This window comes from Microtus pennsylvanicus, chromosome 14, assembly GCF_037038515.1.
Source record: "Microtus pennsylvanicus isolate mMicPen1 chromosome 14, mMicPen1.hap1, whole genome shotgun sequence".
Lineage (NCBI taxonomy): Eukaryota > Metazoa > Chordata > Mammalia > Rodentia > Cricetidae > Microtus > Microtus pennsylvanicus.
Genome location: NC_134592.1, coordinates 36,966,746 through 36,984,742, shown reverse-complemented (window position 1 = coordinate 36,984,742; position 17,997 = coordinate 36,966,746). Strand labels below are relative to the sequence as shown.

The 17,997-nt window shown below is 38.2% G+C and overlaps 1 protein-coding gene across 18 annotated transcripts in view; it reads left to right on the top strand.

Annotated features, from left to right (window-relative positions):
* Positions 1–17,997, top strand: part of Gphn (gephyrin) — a 342,975-nt gene that overhangs the window by 314,960 nt on the left and 10,018 nt on the right. For all 18 annotated transcript variants that reach the window (XM_075948519.1, XM_075948523.1, XM_075948515.1 and 15 more), the window contains one exon: positions 13,375–13,448. In XM_075948519.1, coding sequence (XP_075804634.1) covers positions 13,375–13,448 — 74 coding nt within the window. The remainder of the gene's footprint in view (positions 1–13,374; positions 13,449–17,997) is intronic.

Genomic DNA, 17,997 nt, shown 5'->3' with positions numbered 1-17,997 from the left:
CTGGCCTTGAACTCACAGAGATCTGCCTGCCTCTGCCTCCCGAGTGCTGGGATTAAAGGTGTACACCAACACCACCACCCGGCTGAGCCTCATTTTTCAGATGATTCTAGGCTGTGTCAAGTTGACAGTTAATACTAACTAGAACAGATACACATCTATTATTCATGAGAGCCCCACAAAGCTGAAAACATGAAGGTTTTAGAAAGTGCTGATCTTTCTTTATTAAAAAACTAAAATAAAAAATAAAAACTCAGTCAGGGTGCCTAAATGAGGAGAAGCCTAGAGGAAAATCCCACAAATTGTAGAATGTGTTTTGCTCTTTCCTTGTAGACATTTGTTTTTCACTTACTTTTACAGCATTAGGACTTCCTATATGTTTTACATTTATGCCCAAGATAAAGATCTACAATTCTAAAATTTGAACATGACCTCCCAGATGAAACCATCTCACCCACCATATTTTCTTATATTTTTGTTTATTTATTATTTATTTTATATCCCAACCACAGCCTCTCCTCCCACTCCCTACCCTCACCTCCCTCTGCCCACACCCCCACCCAGTCCACTCCTCCTCTGTATTTCTCAGAAAGGAGCAGGCCTCCCACGGGCATCAGCAAAGGATGACATACCAAGTTGCCATAAGATCAAGAACCTCCCCCTGTATTCAGGCTGGACAAGGTAATCCAGCATGAGGAATAGGTTCCTAAGAGCCATCCAATACATTAGAGACAGCCCTGCTCCCATTGCCATGAGTCCCAGAAAAAGGCTGAAACATGATTAATAAAAACTCAGAGAAATTGAGGTTCAATCTGAAGATCAGAAAAGCAAAATATCCAATCACTGGCTCTTATGTTGACCTCAGTCCAAAAATGGTGATCCTGTCTCCAGAAATCTCAGAATGAGAGTGTGTTTGAGAGCTGTCTCCTACCATTTTAATCTTCTCTAGGGCTGGGATTAAAGGCATGCATTGCCTGGTTTCTAGAACCTACTGTGGATACTGGGATTAAAAGTGTGTGTTACCACTGCCTGGTTTGTAAGGCTGACCATTGGGGCTCTTTTACTCTCTGATCTTCAGGCAAGCTGTATTTACTAAAATACAATTGAAATGCCACTACAGTAGTACAAGCTACACAACTGTCACATTTATACAGAGGGCCTAGATCAACCCTATGCAGGCTCCCTGGTTGTTGGTTCAGACTCTGTTTTTGTTTTTGCTTATATTTTTCAAGACAGGGTTTCTCTGTAGCTTTGGCACCTCTTCTGGTGGTTCAGACTCTGTATGTTCCCATGAACCAGGCTAGTCATTTCTGTGGTTTTTTCCTATGGTGTCTCTGACCCCCCCACCCTGCCTCCTACAATTCCTCCTTCCTCTCAACAGGTCTCCTGGAGCTCAAGTGGGCTCTGGGTCTCTGGACCCACCTCCACCACCTTCATCAGGATGAAGGCTCTCTGGTGTAAACCTGGGTAGTTACCAATCCAATCACAAGGGATGGCCACATCAGGCTATGCATCTATGGCTGCCAGGGGTCTTAGCTGGAGTCATTCTTGTAGACTGTTGGAAGTTTCCCTTGCCTCAGACTTCTACTCGACTCATTAAAGCCCCCCTTTCCAGTCATCTTTCTCAACACTCTCCCCCTCCGCCCACCCCGCAAAATTCCCATGCCCACCCGCCCCCAGTCCAACTAGGAGATCACCTCTATTGAGCCTCCTTGTTACCTAGGGTAACAAGGGTCTGTGAATTATAGCATGGTTATTCTTTACAGTTAATATCCCACTTATAAGTGAGTACATTCTATTTTCGTCATTCAGTGACTGGGTTATCTCAGGATAATTTTTTTTAGTTCTATCCATTTGCTTTCAAATTTCCTGATGTCATTATTTTAAACAGCTGAGTAATATTCCATTATGTAACTATACCACATTTTCTTTATTCATTCTTCAGTTGAGGGACATCTAGGTTGTTTCCAGGTTCTGGCTATTATGAATAATGCTGCTGTGAACATAGCTCAGCAAATGTCCTTGTGGTATGATTGAGCATCTTTTGGGTCTATGCCCAAGAGTGTTATTTCTGGGTCTTGAGATAGATCAATTCCCAATTTTCTGAGAAACCACCATATTGATTTCCAAGGTGGCTGTACAAGTTTACTCTGCCACCAGCAATGGACGCATGCTCCCCTTGTTCCACATCCTCTCCAACATGAGCTCTCACTTGTGTTTTTGATCTTAGCAATCTGACAGGTGTAAGATAAACTCAGAGTCATTTTGATTTGCATTTCCCTTATGGCTAAGATTAATGGAACATTCTTTTTAAAAAAATATATTTATTTATTTATGTATGTATGTATGTATGTATGCAATGTTGTCTGTATGCCTGCAGGCCGGAAGAGGGCACTAGACCTCATTACAGATGGTTGTGAGCCACCATGTAGTTGCTGGGAATTGAACTCAGGACCTTTGGAAGAGCAGGCAATGCTTTTAACCACTGAGCCATCTCTCCAGCCCCAATGGAATATTTCTTTCAGTGTTTCTCGGCCATTTGAGATTCTTCTGTTGACAATTCTCTATTTAGGTCAGCATCCTTTTTTTTTTTTTTTTGATTTTTCGAGACAGGGTTTCTCCATAGCTTTTAGCTCCTGTCCTGGAACTAGCTCTTGTAGACTAGGCTGGCCTCGAACTCACAGAGATCCTCCTGCCTCTGCCTCCCAAGTGCTCAGATTAAAGGCATGCGCCACCACCGCCCGGCAGCATTCATTTTTTTTAAATTGGATTACTTGTTTTTTTGATGTCTAATTTCTTGAGTTCTTTATATATTTTAGAGATCATCCCTCTATCAGATGTGGGGTTGATGAAGATCTTTTCCCATTCTGCCATTTTGTCCATTGACAGTGCTTTTGCCTTACAGGAGCTTTTCATTTTCATGAGGTCCCATTTATTAATTGTCATCTCGGTGTCTGTGCTACTGGTGTTCTATTCAGGAAGTTGTCTCCTATGCCCATGCGTTCAAGGCTGCTTCCCACTTTCTCGTCTATCAGCCTCAGTGTAACTGGATTTATATTGAAGTCTTTAATATACTTGGACCTGAGTTTTCTGTAGGAAGATAGATATGGATCCATTTGCGTTCTTCTGCATGTCGACATTCAGTTATGCCAGCACCATTTGTTGAAGATGCTTTCTTCATTTTATAGTTTTAGCTTCTTTGTTAAAAACCAAGTGTCCATGGGTGTGTGGGTTTATGTCTGAGTCTTCGATTCAATTCCATTGATCAATGTGTCTGTTTTTATGCCAATACCATAATGTTCTTAATACTCTGTAGTTGATCTTGAAATCAAGGATAGTGATGCCTCCAGCAGTTCTTTAATTGTACAGGAGTGGTTTAGCTATCCTGTATTTTTTGTTCTTCCATATGTAGTTGATTATTGTTCTTTCAAGATCTTTAAAGAATTCTGTTAGAATTTTGATGGGGATCATACTGAATCTGTAGATTGCTTTTGGTAAGATTTTTACTATGTTAATCCTACTGATCCATGAGCATAGAAGATCTTTCCATATTCTGATATATTCTTCAATTTCTTTCTTTAAAGACTTAAGTTCTTGTCATACAGGTCTTTTACTTGCTTGGTTAGAGTTACCCCAAGATATTTTATATTGTTTTTATCATAAGAGAGTTGTTTCCCTGGTTTCTTTCTCAGCCCTTTTATCATTTGTATATAAGACAGCTACTGATTTTTTTTTTTAGTTAATCTTATATCAAGCCACTTTGCTAAAAGTGTTTATCAGCTGTAGAAGTTCCCTGGTAGAATTTTTGGGACCCTTGTGTATACTATCAAATCATCTGCAGATAGTGAAAGCTTGACTTTTTCCTTTCTAATTTGTATACCCTTAATCTCCTTAATATCTAGCTAGAACTTCGAGTACTAAATTGAATAGATATGGAAAGAGTGAACAGTCTTGTCTTTTTCCTGATTTTAGTGGAATTGCTTGAGTTTCTCCCTGTTTAATTTTTTGTTGGCTGTCAGCTTGGTGTATATTGCTTTTTATAATATAATTATATTACATTTAGATATGTTCCTTGTATCATTGATCTCTCCAAGACTTTTATCATGAAGGAGTGTTGGGTTTTATCAAAGGCTTTTTTCAGCATCTAATGAGATGATCATGTGGATTTTTTCTTTTAGTTTGTTTATATTGTAGATTACATTGACAGGTTTTTGTATGTTGAACCATCATCACTGCATCTCTGGGTAAGTCCACTTGATCACTGTGGATGATCTTTTTGATGTGTTCTTAGATTTAGTTTGCCAGTATTTTATTGAGTATTTTTGCATCCATGCTCATGAAGGAAATTGGTCCGTAATTTTCTTCCTTTGTTGACTATTTGCGTGGTTTGGTTGAGTATTTGTGTGGTTTGGTTATCAGGGTAACTGTAGCTTCGTAAAAAGAATTTGGCAGTATTCCTTCTATTTCTGTTGTATGGACTAATTTGAGGAGTACTGGTATTAGCTCTTCTTTGAAAGTCTGGTGTAATTCTGCACTGAAACCATCTGATTCTGGGCTTTTCTTGGTTGGGAGAATTTTACTGACTGCTTTTATTTCCTTAGGAGTTATAGATCTTTTTAAATTGTTTATATGATCTTGGTTTAATTTTGGTATGTGGTATTTATCAAGAAATTTGTCCATTTTTTTAGATTTTTCAATTTTGTGAAATACAGGTTTTTGAAGTATGACCTGATGATTTTCTGGATTTCCTCAGTGTCTGTTGTTATGTTCCCCTTTTTGTTTCAGATTTTGTCAATTTGAATATTCTGTCACTGCCTTTTAGTTATTTTGAATAAGGGTTTGTCTATCTTGTTGATTTTTCTCAAAGAATGAACTGTTTCATTGATTCTTTATATTGTGCTTTTTTGTTTCTATTTTGTTGATTTCAGTCCTCAGTTTGATTATTTCTTGTCGTCTGCTTCTTCTGGGTGAGTTTGCTTTTATTCTATAGCTTTCAGGTGTGCTGTTAAGTTGCTAGTGTGCGATTTCTCCTAATTCTTCATGAAGGCACTTAGTGCTTTGAACTTTCCTCTTAACACCACTTTCAGTATGTCCCATATGTTTGGGTATGTGGTGCATGCATTTTCATTGAATTCTAGGAAGTCATTAATTTCCTTATTTCTTCCTTGACTCAGTGGTGGTTCAGTTAAGAGTTGTTCAGTTTCCATGAGTTTGTAAGCTTTCTGTAGTTTGTGTTATTGTTGAACCCCAACTTTAATCCATGGAAATCTGATAACATATAGAGATTATTCCAGGTGTGTGTGTGTGTGTGTGTGTGTGTGTGTGTGTGTGTGTGTGTGTGTGTGTGTGTGAAGATTTGCCTTGTGACCAAGTATGTGGTCAGTTTTAGAGAAGGTCCCATGATGTGCTGAGAAGACAGTATATTCTTTGATGTTTGGGTGAAAAATTCTATAGATATCTGTTAGCTCCATTTGAGTCATAATATGTTAATTCCATTATTTCTCTGTTTAGTTGCTGTCTGGATGACCTACTTGTCCATTGGTATGAATGGGGTGTTGAAGTCTCCCACTATTAATGTATGGGGCTCACTGTGTGATTTGACATGGGTTCCCTTGTATTTGGGACATAGATGTTCAGAATCGAGACATCATCTTAGTGTATTTTTCCTTTGATGTACATGAAATGTCATTCTCCATCTCTTTTGATTAATTTTGGTTTCAAATCTATTTTGTTAGATATTAGCATAGCTACACCAGCCTGTTGCTTTGGTTCATTTGATTGGAAAATCTTTTTTCCAACTCTTTACTCTTGAGTTAATATCTGTCTTTGATATTGAGGTGTGTTTCTTGTATGCAGCAGAAGGGTGAATCCTGTTTTCTTATCCGTTCTGTTAGCCTGGGTCTTTTTATTAGTGAATTGAGTCCATTGATATTGAGAGATAGTAATGACCAGTGATTGTTAATTAATTCCTACTGTTTTTTGGTGGTGGTGGTGTTGCCCACCATATTTTCTAAACTTTACCAAATTCTTAAGCTTCCCCTCCTGACAAGAAGAACAAAGAATGAGGATTCCTTTTGCCCTTATTTATGCAAATTATCATAAAAGAAAAGTGTAGAGCTCAATAAAAAATTTCAAAAGATAATTGCAATGAAAAAATATATAAGTATGTATGATTTTAGATGACTAAGTATTTTGCACATAGTATATCTTAGTCCTATATAAGTGTCAGATTAAGCATTGTAGTATCACTAAGCTTGTATGTCTGAATGAAATGTTGGCGTACAATTATTGGACCCATTGAATAATGTTATTAAAGTAAAATATTCGTTACTATAATAATCAAATCTATTTTGTCTCAGAAGTATTTTAGAAATGTTTTGCCAGTCTATCCCTTACTAAATTTTCTTATATATCATAGTAATAACTTAAATTTAAAAATTGTAGTAATAACATAGTTTTATCAAAATTCATATTTTCCTCATTTTTCTGGGGCAAGGTTTCATGTAACCAGGCTAGCCTTGTACTTGCTACATAAGTAAGGATAGCCTTGGATTTTTGGTCCTTCTACTTCCAACTCTAGAGTGAGATAGACATGTGCTAAAATGCCTGGTTGTAAAATTCATATTTTCTAGGAGCTAGACTATAGATGATATATATAGTTACATATAAGATCTTGAACCCTGCCCCCTTCAGCTATGAGGTGGCCTAAATCTGCCTCTGGTCTATGAATTCTGTTGTCTCTGAGAACAAATTCAGTAACCTGAACAGAAAATACTGCATTTCCATTCACAAACTTTGGTTTTAAACTCTTTGGGAACAGAATTTCAGTTTCCAAAGACCAAAGAAGAAAAAGAATCTCAACCTAAGACTGTGATTTCAGATTATATCTAGAAGGAAGGTGATAATAGTGCATATAGTTGTACTTGCTGCACATAAATAGCTTTGTAAGTCTGTCTTCAAAGTCTCCCAGAAGCTTTTAGTACCAGATAAAGCAGACATATTGTAAAATCCAAAGGCTGGGTTTGGAGTCTGTACTGTGGGGGTGCTTTAAGAAATGATTTGCAGCATGTTTTCATTATCAAGTTGTTCTTAGTATCAAAAGAGCACAGCCTAAAGTCAGGATTGTTTGATGCATAATGTATTTCCAGGGATTTTTTTACACTAAGAATTTTTTTTAGTTACTAAGGAGCTAATTGTGGGATAATGCCACTAGGCGGACCTAAGGTTTGCCTTTTCTAGTACCTCTAGAGAGGCAAAAACTTATAACACACACAGTCTTGGCATAAGTATGAACACTTCTGAATCTAATCTATTAGTGCTAACAAAGATGTCAGCTTTTTAGGATTTTATTTAGAAGAAAACAAAGCTAATAAAATTAAGCACACTGATTTTGTTTACTATCTCCCTGTCAAGATCCTTACACTAGACTTTTAATTCATCCTTTTCAGATAAGGGTATCCCAAAGTTTACCTGATCATTGTCCTTATCTCCTTGAGCTGGAGCTGGTACTGGAATTGCTAGGATCTGGAGCCTGGGCCCTGGCAGCCCTAACAATCAAGGTTCAGTCACCTGTCTTCAGTAAGCTAGTTAAAGAGACAAGCACTGGTGAAAAGCAGAAAAAGGAGATTTACACAGTATGACCACACTGAGACTAATCAGGTCCAGTAACCTCCCAACCCAAAGTCTGTCTTCAAGACCTTGACTTGAAGTTCAAGTAAGCGTAACTAAGAGTTCATCATCAAGGTGTGGCCCTGCCCATCACTGACTCATTATTGATTTAATTCTAGTCTCTTCTGCAGGGTGGTCTGGCAAGTTGTCAGGACTGTGTGAAATCTCTTTGGGGGAAACAATTTCATAAAAGTTTGATCAACCAGGTGTGGCATATACTTCTAATCCTAACTTTTTGAGACTAAAGCAGGAAAACTGTGACTTTGAGACAAGCCTGAGAAGTGTTGGTGAATGTTTCCTCTGGTGATAAAATTACAAAGATTTTATCTATCAAATCTGTAGAGAGCTCCTGTAAAGCAAACTGTGTTAGTCACTTTTTACCTCTTTCATAAAAGCTTGATACAAACAGTGTAGGGGAGGGGCTTTATTACAGCTGTTGTTTTAGAGGTTTCAGTTCTTCCTGTCAAAAAAGTCCTGATGGAACAGAGCAGCTGACAGCAGGGTGCCAGGAAGCAGAGAAGTGTCTGCACCACTGAGCCTGCTCCTTTTCCTTTTATTCTCTCAGATGATATTCAACTTCAAATCACAGTTCTTCTCACTTAGCCAATCCTTTGTGGAAATAACCTCATAGATACTGCCCAAATTTTTAACTAAGCTCCTAGGCATTTATCAGTCCAATCAAATTGGTGTAAACATCACAGTTGTTGATATATTTGTGTTAATGCCAATTTTAGGAATCTAACCTAGGGCTACCTGAGCATCTCTTCTCAAACAGGCAGCTCCTTCTATGAAACTCTTAAAAGAACAGCCCTTCAAACAAGCCCAACTGTTTTTACTACCTCTTCTCATATGATTCAAGAACCAACCTGTGGTTTTCTAGAGGCCCCCTAGGAACTTTGGAGATAATTTTAAATATAAATGTATTCTAAAATTTTCTTTCTCTTAAATTTAAGACTGAATTTTAGAAGGCTAAAAAGTTACCAATAAGTTATTTTTCAAGCCAACAACAAAAAATACTTGAAAAATGAGTACAGGGGCTGTAGAGGATTCTCTGTGTGTATTAGAGAAATGACTACTCTTCAGACGGTCCAGGTTTGTTCACAGCGCCTCATGGTGATGGACAAAAGTCTATAACTATAATTCCAGAGACCTTCATGCCCTCTTCTGGCCTCCACAGGCACCAGGAACACAAATATATATGCAAGCAAGACATTCACACACTAGATAGATAGATAGATAGATAGATAGATAGATAGATAGATAGATAGATAGATAGATAGATAGATAGATAGATCTTTTTAATATACTTATAAATAACATGTTTGGGACGTGTTTTGCTCACTCCCAAGTAAGGGGAATTTGTCCTTTGTTGTGTTTCTTTAACCAGAAACAAAATAAGTATAAATCCAAACAGAAAAATATTACTTAACATCAAAGATGCAGTGGGTGGGGGAGGGGCTCAATCAATAAGGTTCTTGTAACACAGGCATGAGGACCTCAACTCAGATCTCCAGAGCACAAGGGAAAGTGCAGCGGCATACACTGTAATTCCAGAGCTGTAGAGCAAAGGCAGGAGGATAGGAATCCCACATCCGTGAGTTCCAGGGTCAGTGATAAATCCCACTTAAAAACTAAGGTGGAAGCCAGGCAGTGGTGGTGCACACCTTTAATCCCAGCAGTCAGGAGGCAAAAGCAGATAGATCTCTGTGAGTCCAAGCCATTCTGGTCTACAGATCGAGTTCCAGGACAGCCAGGGCTACATAAAGAAACCTTGTCTCGAAAAAAAATTTAAAATAATAATAATAATGACAAGGTGGAAAGGGGCCAGTAATGTGGCTCACCATGTAAGAATGCTTGCTTCTAAGACTAATGACCCTAGTTTGAGTCCCAGAACATACATGGTGGAAGAAAAGAACCAATTCCCTTGAGTTGGCCTCTGACCTGCCCTTAGCATGATCACACACACACATGCACATGTGTGCACCCACCCCTTCCTCACTCTTTTTCAAGAATTCTCTTAAAAGATGGAGAGCAATTGAGGGAGATATCTAAGTCCACCTCTGGCATCCACACACATGTAAGTTCATTAAGATTGAGTTAACTAAAATGTAATTACTAAGGCTTTGTTTAGGCATGGTTTATAAAACAAGACAAATGAAAGTCACTTCTAAAGTTCTGACCTCTCTATAGCATATAAAAATAAGCAAATTACATTCTTAAAAATTTGTTAATTTAAAACTATACTTAGCAATCAATAATTTAGTATTACATCTTACATAAAAATTATCTTAAGTATCTAACAATTATTTACTAGTTAACTATCAGTTAAAGATTTTAACTTATTTAGTAACCTTGAAAAGTTACTTTCAAAATGACATAATTCACTCTCTTTCCTCAACATTTCGCATGCCTGCATCCCTCTTGTTCTGCAGGGCTTAGTCACCACCCCTTCTATAACAGCCTTTCCTAATTCTCTAGCCCACTTCCTAGTATTCTCTCACACAGTGCCTGATTGTTCCTTTGTAGCATGTACCACAAATGGCATTTATTTTGTTAATCTACTTTTGAAGAATTGTTTTCATCTAGTAAAAATACATAATATAGTTTCCTTGTTTCAAGGCCATGTCTGGCCATTATATCCTCAGCACAAAGAATTCTTGATACTTAATAAGCATTTGGAAGCATTTGCTGAAACCGAGTATAGTAGCAGCTGCCTGTAATTCCACCACTGGGAGGCTGAGGCAGGACCTTGAATTCAAAGCCAGTCTGGGCTGCATAAATAGATAACAGGACCTTGTCTCAAAAAGGAAAAAAATCACAAATCCCCAAGGATTGTTGGAGCAGGAGGTGTTGGCACAAAAGACCAAGAAGCCAAGTATAAAAGAGTAACTGAGAAGCTAATGAAGCAAACAAATTTTTCATAATTCTTTAAAAGTCAAGGTTTATTTGGGCATGGTGGTACACACCTTTAACCCAGCACTTGGGAAGCAGAGGCAGATGAATCTCTTAGTTCCAGATGTACCTGGTCTGTATAGCAAGTTCCTTAACAGCCAGGGCTACATGGTGAGACCCTGTCTCAAAAAAGAAAGGAAGGAAGGAAAGAAAGAAAAGCATTCAAAATTTTCCCTAGAGGAGAGTATCTGGAAAATATCTCAGACTTTAGTTTAAAACCTTGAAGAAGGGCAGTGCTCTAAAGCCACAAACAAAACATAGGCCTTTAAAGGAACTGAAACCCAGTATAAAATTATTTCAGTCCCTGGATAAGGAGAATAATCTGAATTTACCTCAACTGGTTGCTAAAAGAAAACAAATCTTTTCTGGAGGAATATATCATGATCCAGAGCTTTCTAGCAAAATGACTTAAAATTGAGAGAAGAAAATTTTATAAAAGAGCTTTAGAAGTGTTACTGATATTTTATATTATCTCACTTAAATCTTTAAAAGCTGTTATACAGTGAAGAAAAAGTAACAATAATGAGAACTTCAGAAATAGAAGTCCACAAAAGAGTTTAGGAAAACAATAAAAATATGGAAGAGGGTGATATAAATATGGTAAAGAATCTTAACATTGATAGATAAAATTTAGGAAGAAAAAGTGAGCATAAACTATACTTTAGAAATATTGGCAGAGGTAGGTGTGTGTGTGTGTGTGTGTGTGTGTGTGTGTGTGTGTGTACATGCTTGCACTCCATCTCTTTTGTTTGTTTTTAGGTAAGGTTTTTCACTGAACCTGGAGCTTCCCCCCCCCCCCCCAGTTTAACTAGGTTGACTGGCCAGCAAGCTCCAAGGATCTACCTGCCTCCCCAGAGCTAGAATTAGAAGCATGTACCACTAAGCCTGGTGGTGCTGGGAATACTAAGATAGTCCCTCAAGCTTGCATAGCAACCAGTTCACTGCCTGAACCATACTCCAGCCCTAACAAAGATTTTTCAAAACTTGTTTAAAAAAAAGGAAAGAAAAGAAAAAGAAAGGAAGGAAGGAAGAAAAAGAAAAGCCAGCCAGTAGATTCTCTACTAATCAAAAGTAGGATAACCAGAAAGAAACCACACTTGAGTAATCCTGGCAAAACTACTGAAAACCAGTAACAATGAGCAATGTCACCAGAGCGCTTTGCCTCAAAAGTGAAAATTAAATTAACAGAGATTATTTAGACATACATGATAGAACCCAGAACACAATCAAATAGCATAGCATTTCCAAAATTCAAAAAAAATGTACTGCCAATAGAGAACTTAAATCCAGAAAAATATCCCTTTGAAGAAAAATATCACTTTGAAATTAGGTAAGGTTAAGAGATGTCTAATCGATCAGTGTTTACCATGTAGGTATAAAGACTGACTGAGGAGACAAAGGATTGTAAAAGTGCTAGAAGATACAGGACTCTTTGATGTGACATTTATCAATAAAACTCAAGGCTTTGTCCTAAACACCGAGAATATGCTGAAGTACTAGAAAGTGAGTTGGAGCTGGGTGGTGGTTTACTCCTTTGATCCTAGCACTCAGGAGGCAAAAGCAGGTGGATCTCTGCGAGCTTGAGACTAGCCTGGTCTACAGAGCAAGTTTTAGTACAGCCAGCCAGTGCTACTCAGAGAAACCCTGTCTGGAGATGACACGCCCTGAAAAAGAATGGAAGGAAAACAGGAAGAGAGTGAGTTGGTCTGACACCTCGCACTCCTGCACGGATGAGTACAGGCCATCAATAGAATGTGGTCGGCCTACCAGGAGCTGGCACAGCTTCCCCAGAAAAACCATCAGTTGCCTAGAGTTTCTCAGTTAGCGGTGGACTCTTGAATCTACCCCCACTTGTGCACTGGTCCCTGAGCCTTAGGAAGGTCCACCTGTTGCTGAGCACTCCTCTGCACTTTGGCCAGCTGTGAGATGCTGCATTAACCACTGTTACTGCACAAAGAAACCTCTCTAATGAGGCCTGGTGGTTGCACTAACCTACCAGTAATATGAAGTTAGAGGACAGTTTAATACTACGTTCATTTGGCAGAATAATAATAGTAGGTTCATCCTGGGGCGGATAAGCTCCCCAGCCATGGTTGTTAGCCAGATTCATCATACCAGGAATGTGTTTCCTCCACTTAGACATGGCTTAGATCTAATCAGAAAACAATTAGTTACCCTAACATTTGTACCACTGTTGTGACCGTGAGCACATCTTGCCACACCAAATACAACTTCCTAAGACTTCTTTATTAATGGTCTCTCTTGGTCATAGAATTTTATCTCAGAGACAAAACCCATCAAGTAAAAACATTTCTATGGTTATTCTAGTTATCATCTTGTTTCCTCTACCAGATTATAATTTTCTTTATGTTTTTAAGACAGTGTTACTATCTAGCCCAGGCTGGCCTTGAACATGTGATTCTCCCATCTCTTCCTCCCAAGTACTGGGATTACAGGTATTATGCATCACCTCTGGCTCTAAATGTACCTTCTAGGGAGGCAGGAAAATATCTCTTTTATTTGAGTAATATTCCCTTGAGCCTCAACTGATACTCTACATACACAAAGCACCCCAAAAATAATTATTAGATGAGTAAATGAGTGAATGAGGAATGATTAGTTGAGTTAAGCAAAACAACTTCATAAAAATAGCAAAGATGTTCCTCTCAGTCATAAATCAATTTTATTTCCATTACTGTGTTAAAAGTCGGATATTAAAATGTCTGAAAATAAAGTAACTGTTTTTCTTGTTTGCAGGACTATCTCAAGCAGGTGCTGGACATTGATCTTCATGCGCAGATCCATTTTGGCAGGGTTTTTATGAAGCCAGGGTATGAAAATAATTTATATAATATTTTAGGTTATTTGGATTGCTTTAACTAATTAAGTTTTAAAGGCTTTGTTTTTACAGTTTTTATTATGGGTTACTCATTTTAATAAAGAAAATATTTTAGTACTAGAATTCTTTTCATATGTTCAGTTCAGTTTGAAATAAGATTTTATTTTATGAATCCATGAGTTTCGTATAAGCAAAGCAAAGCAATTTTCTAACTTTGATTCCTTTTTAATTACCATGTCTAGTACCCTTCCCTCTTTTTTCCCTACACCTTCATTCTTTTTAAAAATAGTTTAGCATGAAATTTCTAAAATATACAGGGAAGTAGAAAAACAATGAGCCCAAACACATGCCTATGACTGAAGTCATTACTACCAGCATGCAGTTATATCTGCTTTATCAATTCCCCAACCTCTTTTTGGGGAGATGAAGCTAGATTGTTTTAAAGCTAACTCGAAACAGCATGTTATTTTCTTAAATCAGAAGAACAAGAAGACTGACCTATATAAATACAATAATATTGTCTTATCTAAAAAATAAATAATTTTCATATAACTTAATATCATAATCAGTATCAAAGTCTCCTAAATGTCAAGAGAAAGAATGCTTTTTAATAGGTGTTATAATTCAGGATCCAATCAAATCCACATATTTTTCACTTAGTGATTAAATCTCTAACCTTTTGCTGTTAGATTTGGGTTGGTGGGGTGGTAGTGATGGTGGTGGTGGTGGTGGTGGTGGTGGTGGTGGTGGTGGTGGTGGTGGTGGTGGTGGTGGTGGTGGTGGTAGTGGTAGTTATCTTGGTGTGTTTTGGTTTTGTTTTTTATTTCTGCCACTGACTTGTTGGAGAAACTGGATCACTTTTCCTGTCAAGCAGGCAGAATGATTCTTCCTTGACTTGTTACTGAACATGTTTCTCTAGGCTAGGTCCAGACTCAACTGCTTCACATAAATACTTCATAATGGTTTTTAACATTGCTTCCCATCCTTTCCAAGAAGAAAATAAAATAGTCATACAGGAAGATTTTCACATTTCCTAAAAGCTAGTAACTCCCAAGAAGGACCCGCTGGGAGAAGGTCCTGCAGGCTGTAAATCCTCAAAGAATGCCCGATGATAGCAGTGTTAATAAAACACACTTGGTCTTCAAGCAAGACGCTGCCCTCTTAGAGTACCTGTTCATACCTCAGTGTGTGGAAGAGTGTTTTGGCACATGTTCAGGATGTCACAGAAAGCAATCATGATGCTTTAATTTAGGATTATACTATGACAGGGACTCATGAACCATGAGAAAGAGTGACATGGAGCTTACCATTGTTGTAAGCTGTGGGAAATAAAGTAGGTTTTGAACCCAGTTCCCCAAAGTCAAGTAACATCATGTTCTAACATCCTCAAGATTTTTTTTTAATACCAGTTTCAGTTCTAGGACAAAGATTAGGCTTTACCTTCATAATTTAACTTCATTTAGTACAAAGCTAAGATTGATGTAACCCTAAAAGGGCTAGAAGAATGGATCAGCCATTAAGGGCACACTGTTCTTGCAGAAGACCTTGGGTTCCCAGCACCTACATGGCAGCTCACAACCATCTGTAACTCTGGTTCCAGGAGAATCCAACACCTTCTTCTGGCCTCTGCAGACACAGGCATGAGCATGGTGCATGTCATATATGCAGACAAAACACTCATATACATAAAACAAATCTTCAAAGAAAATTAGCCCTGGGCTGGAGAAATGCCTCAGCAGTTAAGAGCACTGCTCCTTCTTCCCAAGGTCTCGAGTTCAATTCCCAGCAACCATATGGTGGTTCACAACCATCTGTAATGAGATCTGGTGCCCTCTTCTGGCCTGCAGGCAGACATATAGGCAGAACATTGTACACATAATAAATAAATAAATCTTTTTTAAAAAAAAGAAAAAGAAGCCGGGCGGTGGTGGCGCACGCCTTTAATCCCAGCACTCGGGAGGCAGAGGCAGGCGGATCTCTGTGAGTTCGAGACCAGCCTGATCTACAGAGCTAGTTCCAGGACAGGCTCCAAAACGCCACAGAGAAACCCTGTCTCGAAAAACCAAAAAAAAAAAAAGAAAGAAAATTAGCCCTATGGTGTTCTCCTCAATTTTATAGGATTCTTTGCAGTATATCTCTGTTCATGGCTATTGAACATGCTCCCAATCTATCTATTACTAGAAAAAAAAACCCTTTTGGTTTTGAAACTATGAGATTTGGATCATTTTATTAAGAATAACATTTGGGGCCAGCAAGCTCGCTTAGTGGGTAAAAGTACTTACCAACAAACCTGAGGCCCAGAGTTCAATCACTAGAACCCATATAAGAGAAAGAAAGAGAAAGAACTGCATCCTGCAGCTGTCCTCTGACATGCACATACACAAGCACCAAATAAGTCAATAACAGCCTAGCGTATGCTGTTGTTGTATGCTGAACTTTCCCTGTCCCTTGGCAGCAGTGATTTGATTAGAGACAGAAGACATCCCAAAAGCTTATCAGTGTGCTTCTCACTAATGTCAAACATAGATTTGATTTTTGCCTTTGTAGGGAAGGAAATTGATATAACTTGTTTTCAGCTGTGGAAAATTATATCTGTGATGTTAAGTACAGCTTGTGATGGTGATTTTATACTCACTAGTTCATTCTAACCACTCTCAACTTTAGTAGTGCTTCAGTTCCTCCTGTTTCTTCCTCTCCCCTAAAATCCTTCACTTTGGGACCTCAATCAGTATATAAATTTGGTTAATTCTAATTTCAGAATAATCAGTATGTGTTAGATTCCAAGAAAATGGCTTTACAGAGCTAACACACTTCCAGCAGCCAGACCCTTGTGATAGTAATGCCCGAGGTTAAAGTGTTCTGTTGTAAGTACAATCTTTTTTAAGTGAGTACCTTGGAAGAAATTACGTCTTTAGGATGTAAAGAAAATTTATTTAAAGTGCCCTTATACTTGATATTCCCTTTAAGTATGCTACTTTGCTATTAAAGAGTGGTTTGAAAAAAGTTGTCTTCCTTTAACTGGCCAGAATCCTACACGTAGCTAAATGTAAAAAGAATTTAGAAGTAGTTTGTTCTACTTGCTGGTGGAACAAAAAGAAACAGAAAATCAAATAAGTTAGCTTTGCCCTTTCCACAGACAGCACTTTCCAGATACAATTATGACAATTATATCTTTGATTTTAAAGAAAAAGATACTCAGGCAACTGGGGAGATGGCTCAGTCAGTGAACTGCTTGCCACGCAGAATGGTGACCTGAGCTGAGATTTCAGTACCACATCAAACATTGGCAGGAAGCAGACAGGAGAATGCCAGTCACTGAGCTACAGGTTAGTGAGAGCCTGCCTCAAAAAGTAGGTGAAGAGCATAGAAGAAGACTCTTACTGCCAATCTCTGACCTCCACACGCGCACACACACACACACACACACACACACACTGGGCGGAGAAGAGGAGGAGGGAGGAAAGGATGGAGGGAGACAGGGGGAGAGAGAGATCTTAAAAATATAAAGAAAAAATACTTAGTCAGATATTGCCAAGCTCTGCCATGGGTCATCTATAGCAAGTGTAGTTGTTCTCAGAAATGTTTATGGGATCTTACTTTTGTCAAACAGTAATAATCATTGCTGAGTTGCCTACCTATAATCTAACCTTGTTCTATTACATAGCAAAGAATCAGGGAGTAAGAAAAAACAGAAGTCCCAAAGTCCAAGTACTAACTCTATTATAGATTATCCTATGCTGACTTTTTCCAATATGAATCTTAAAGTTAAAATGACCTTGGTTCAAAATATTTATTTTTATAAAATCTTAGTAGCTAAGTAAGATTGAGCCAAATTTTTAATATCTCCTAGATTCAGCTTTCACATCTACCAGATACTATGACAAATGTCATCTTTTGCTGTTGCAGTGAGACTTATATAAAATGAGTGTGATGCATAAATATTAACCTTAAATAATAGTAATTGATGCTGGTATTATTGATGGTACAACTCTACAAGTATGGAATAACCTAAGTGAGAAGCACAGGAACACAGCAATTTGAAATTCCACTTTATAGAACAGCCAGTGTTCTTATGATCCGAATCTGACATCACTGTATTATAACAGATTAATGCAGCTATAACTCTTCCAGAATTGCTACTGCTACTATATCGTAGTATAGTGTAATGAGCAAATGAGCTGGATTTTTTGTTATTTTTTGTTTGGTTGGTTGGTTGTTTGGTTGTTTGGTTGGTTGGTTGGTTGGTTGGTTGGTTGGTTGGTTGGTTGGGTTTATTTGGTTTAGTTTGCTTTGTGGTTTTTTGGTTTTGGTCTTTTGAGACAGGGTCTGGCTATCCTGGAATTCACTTTGTAGACCAGGCTTGGTGCAGGAGAATTGTCTGTATTCTGATTCTGTCCTGCTGCTTGTCCAGGCAGGAAATATAGGCGGGAAAACCAGACAGGAAGTAGAAATGATGTAATGAGAACAGGAGAATTCTGGGAAGGAGGAAGTTGATTCCTCCCACTCCTGCCCAGACCACCGAAGCAGCAGGATGTGATCTG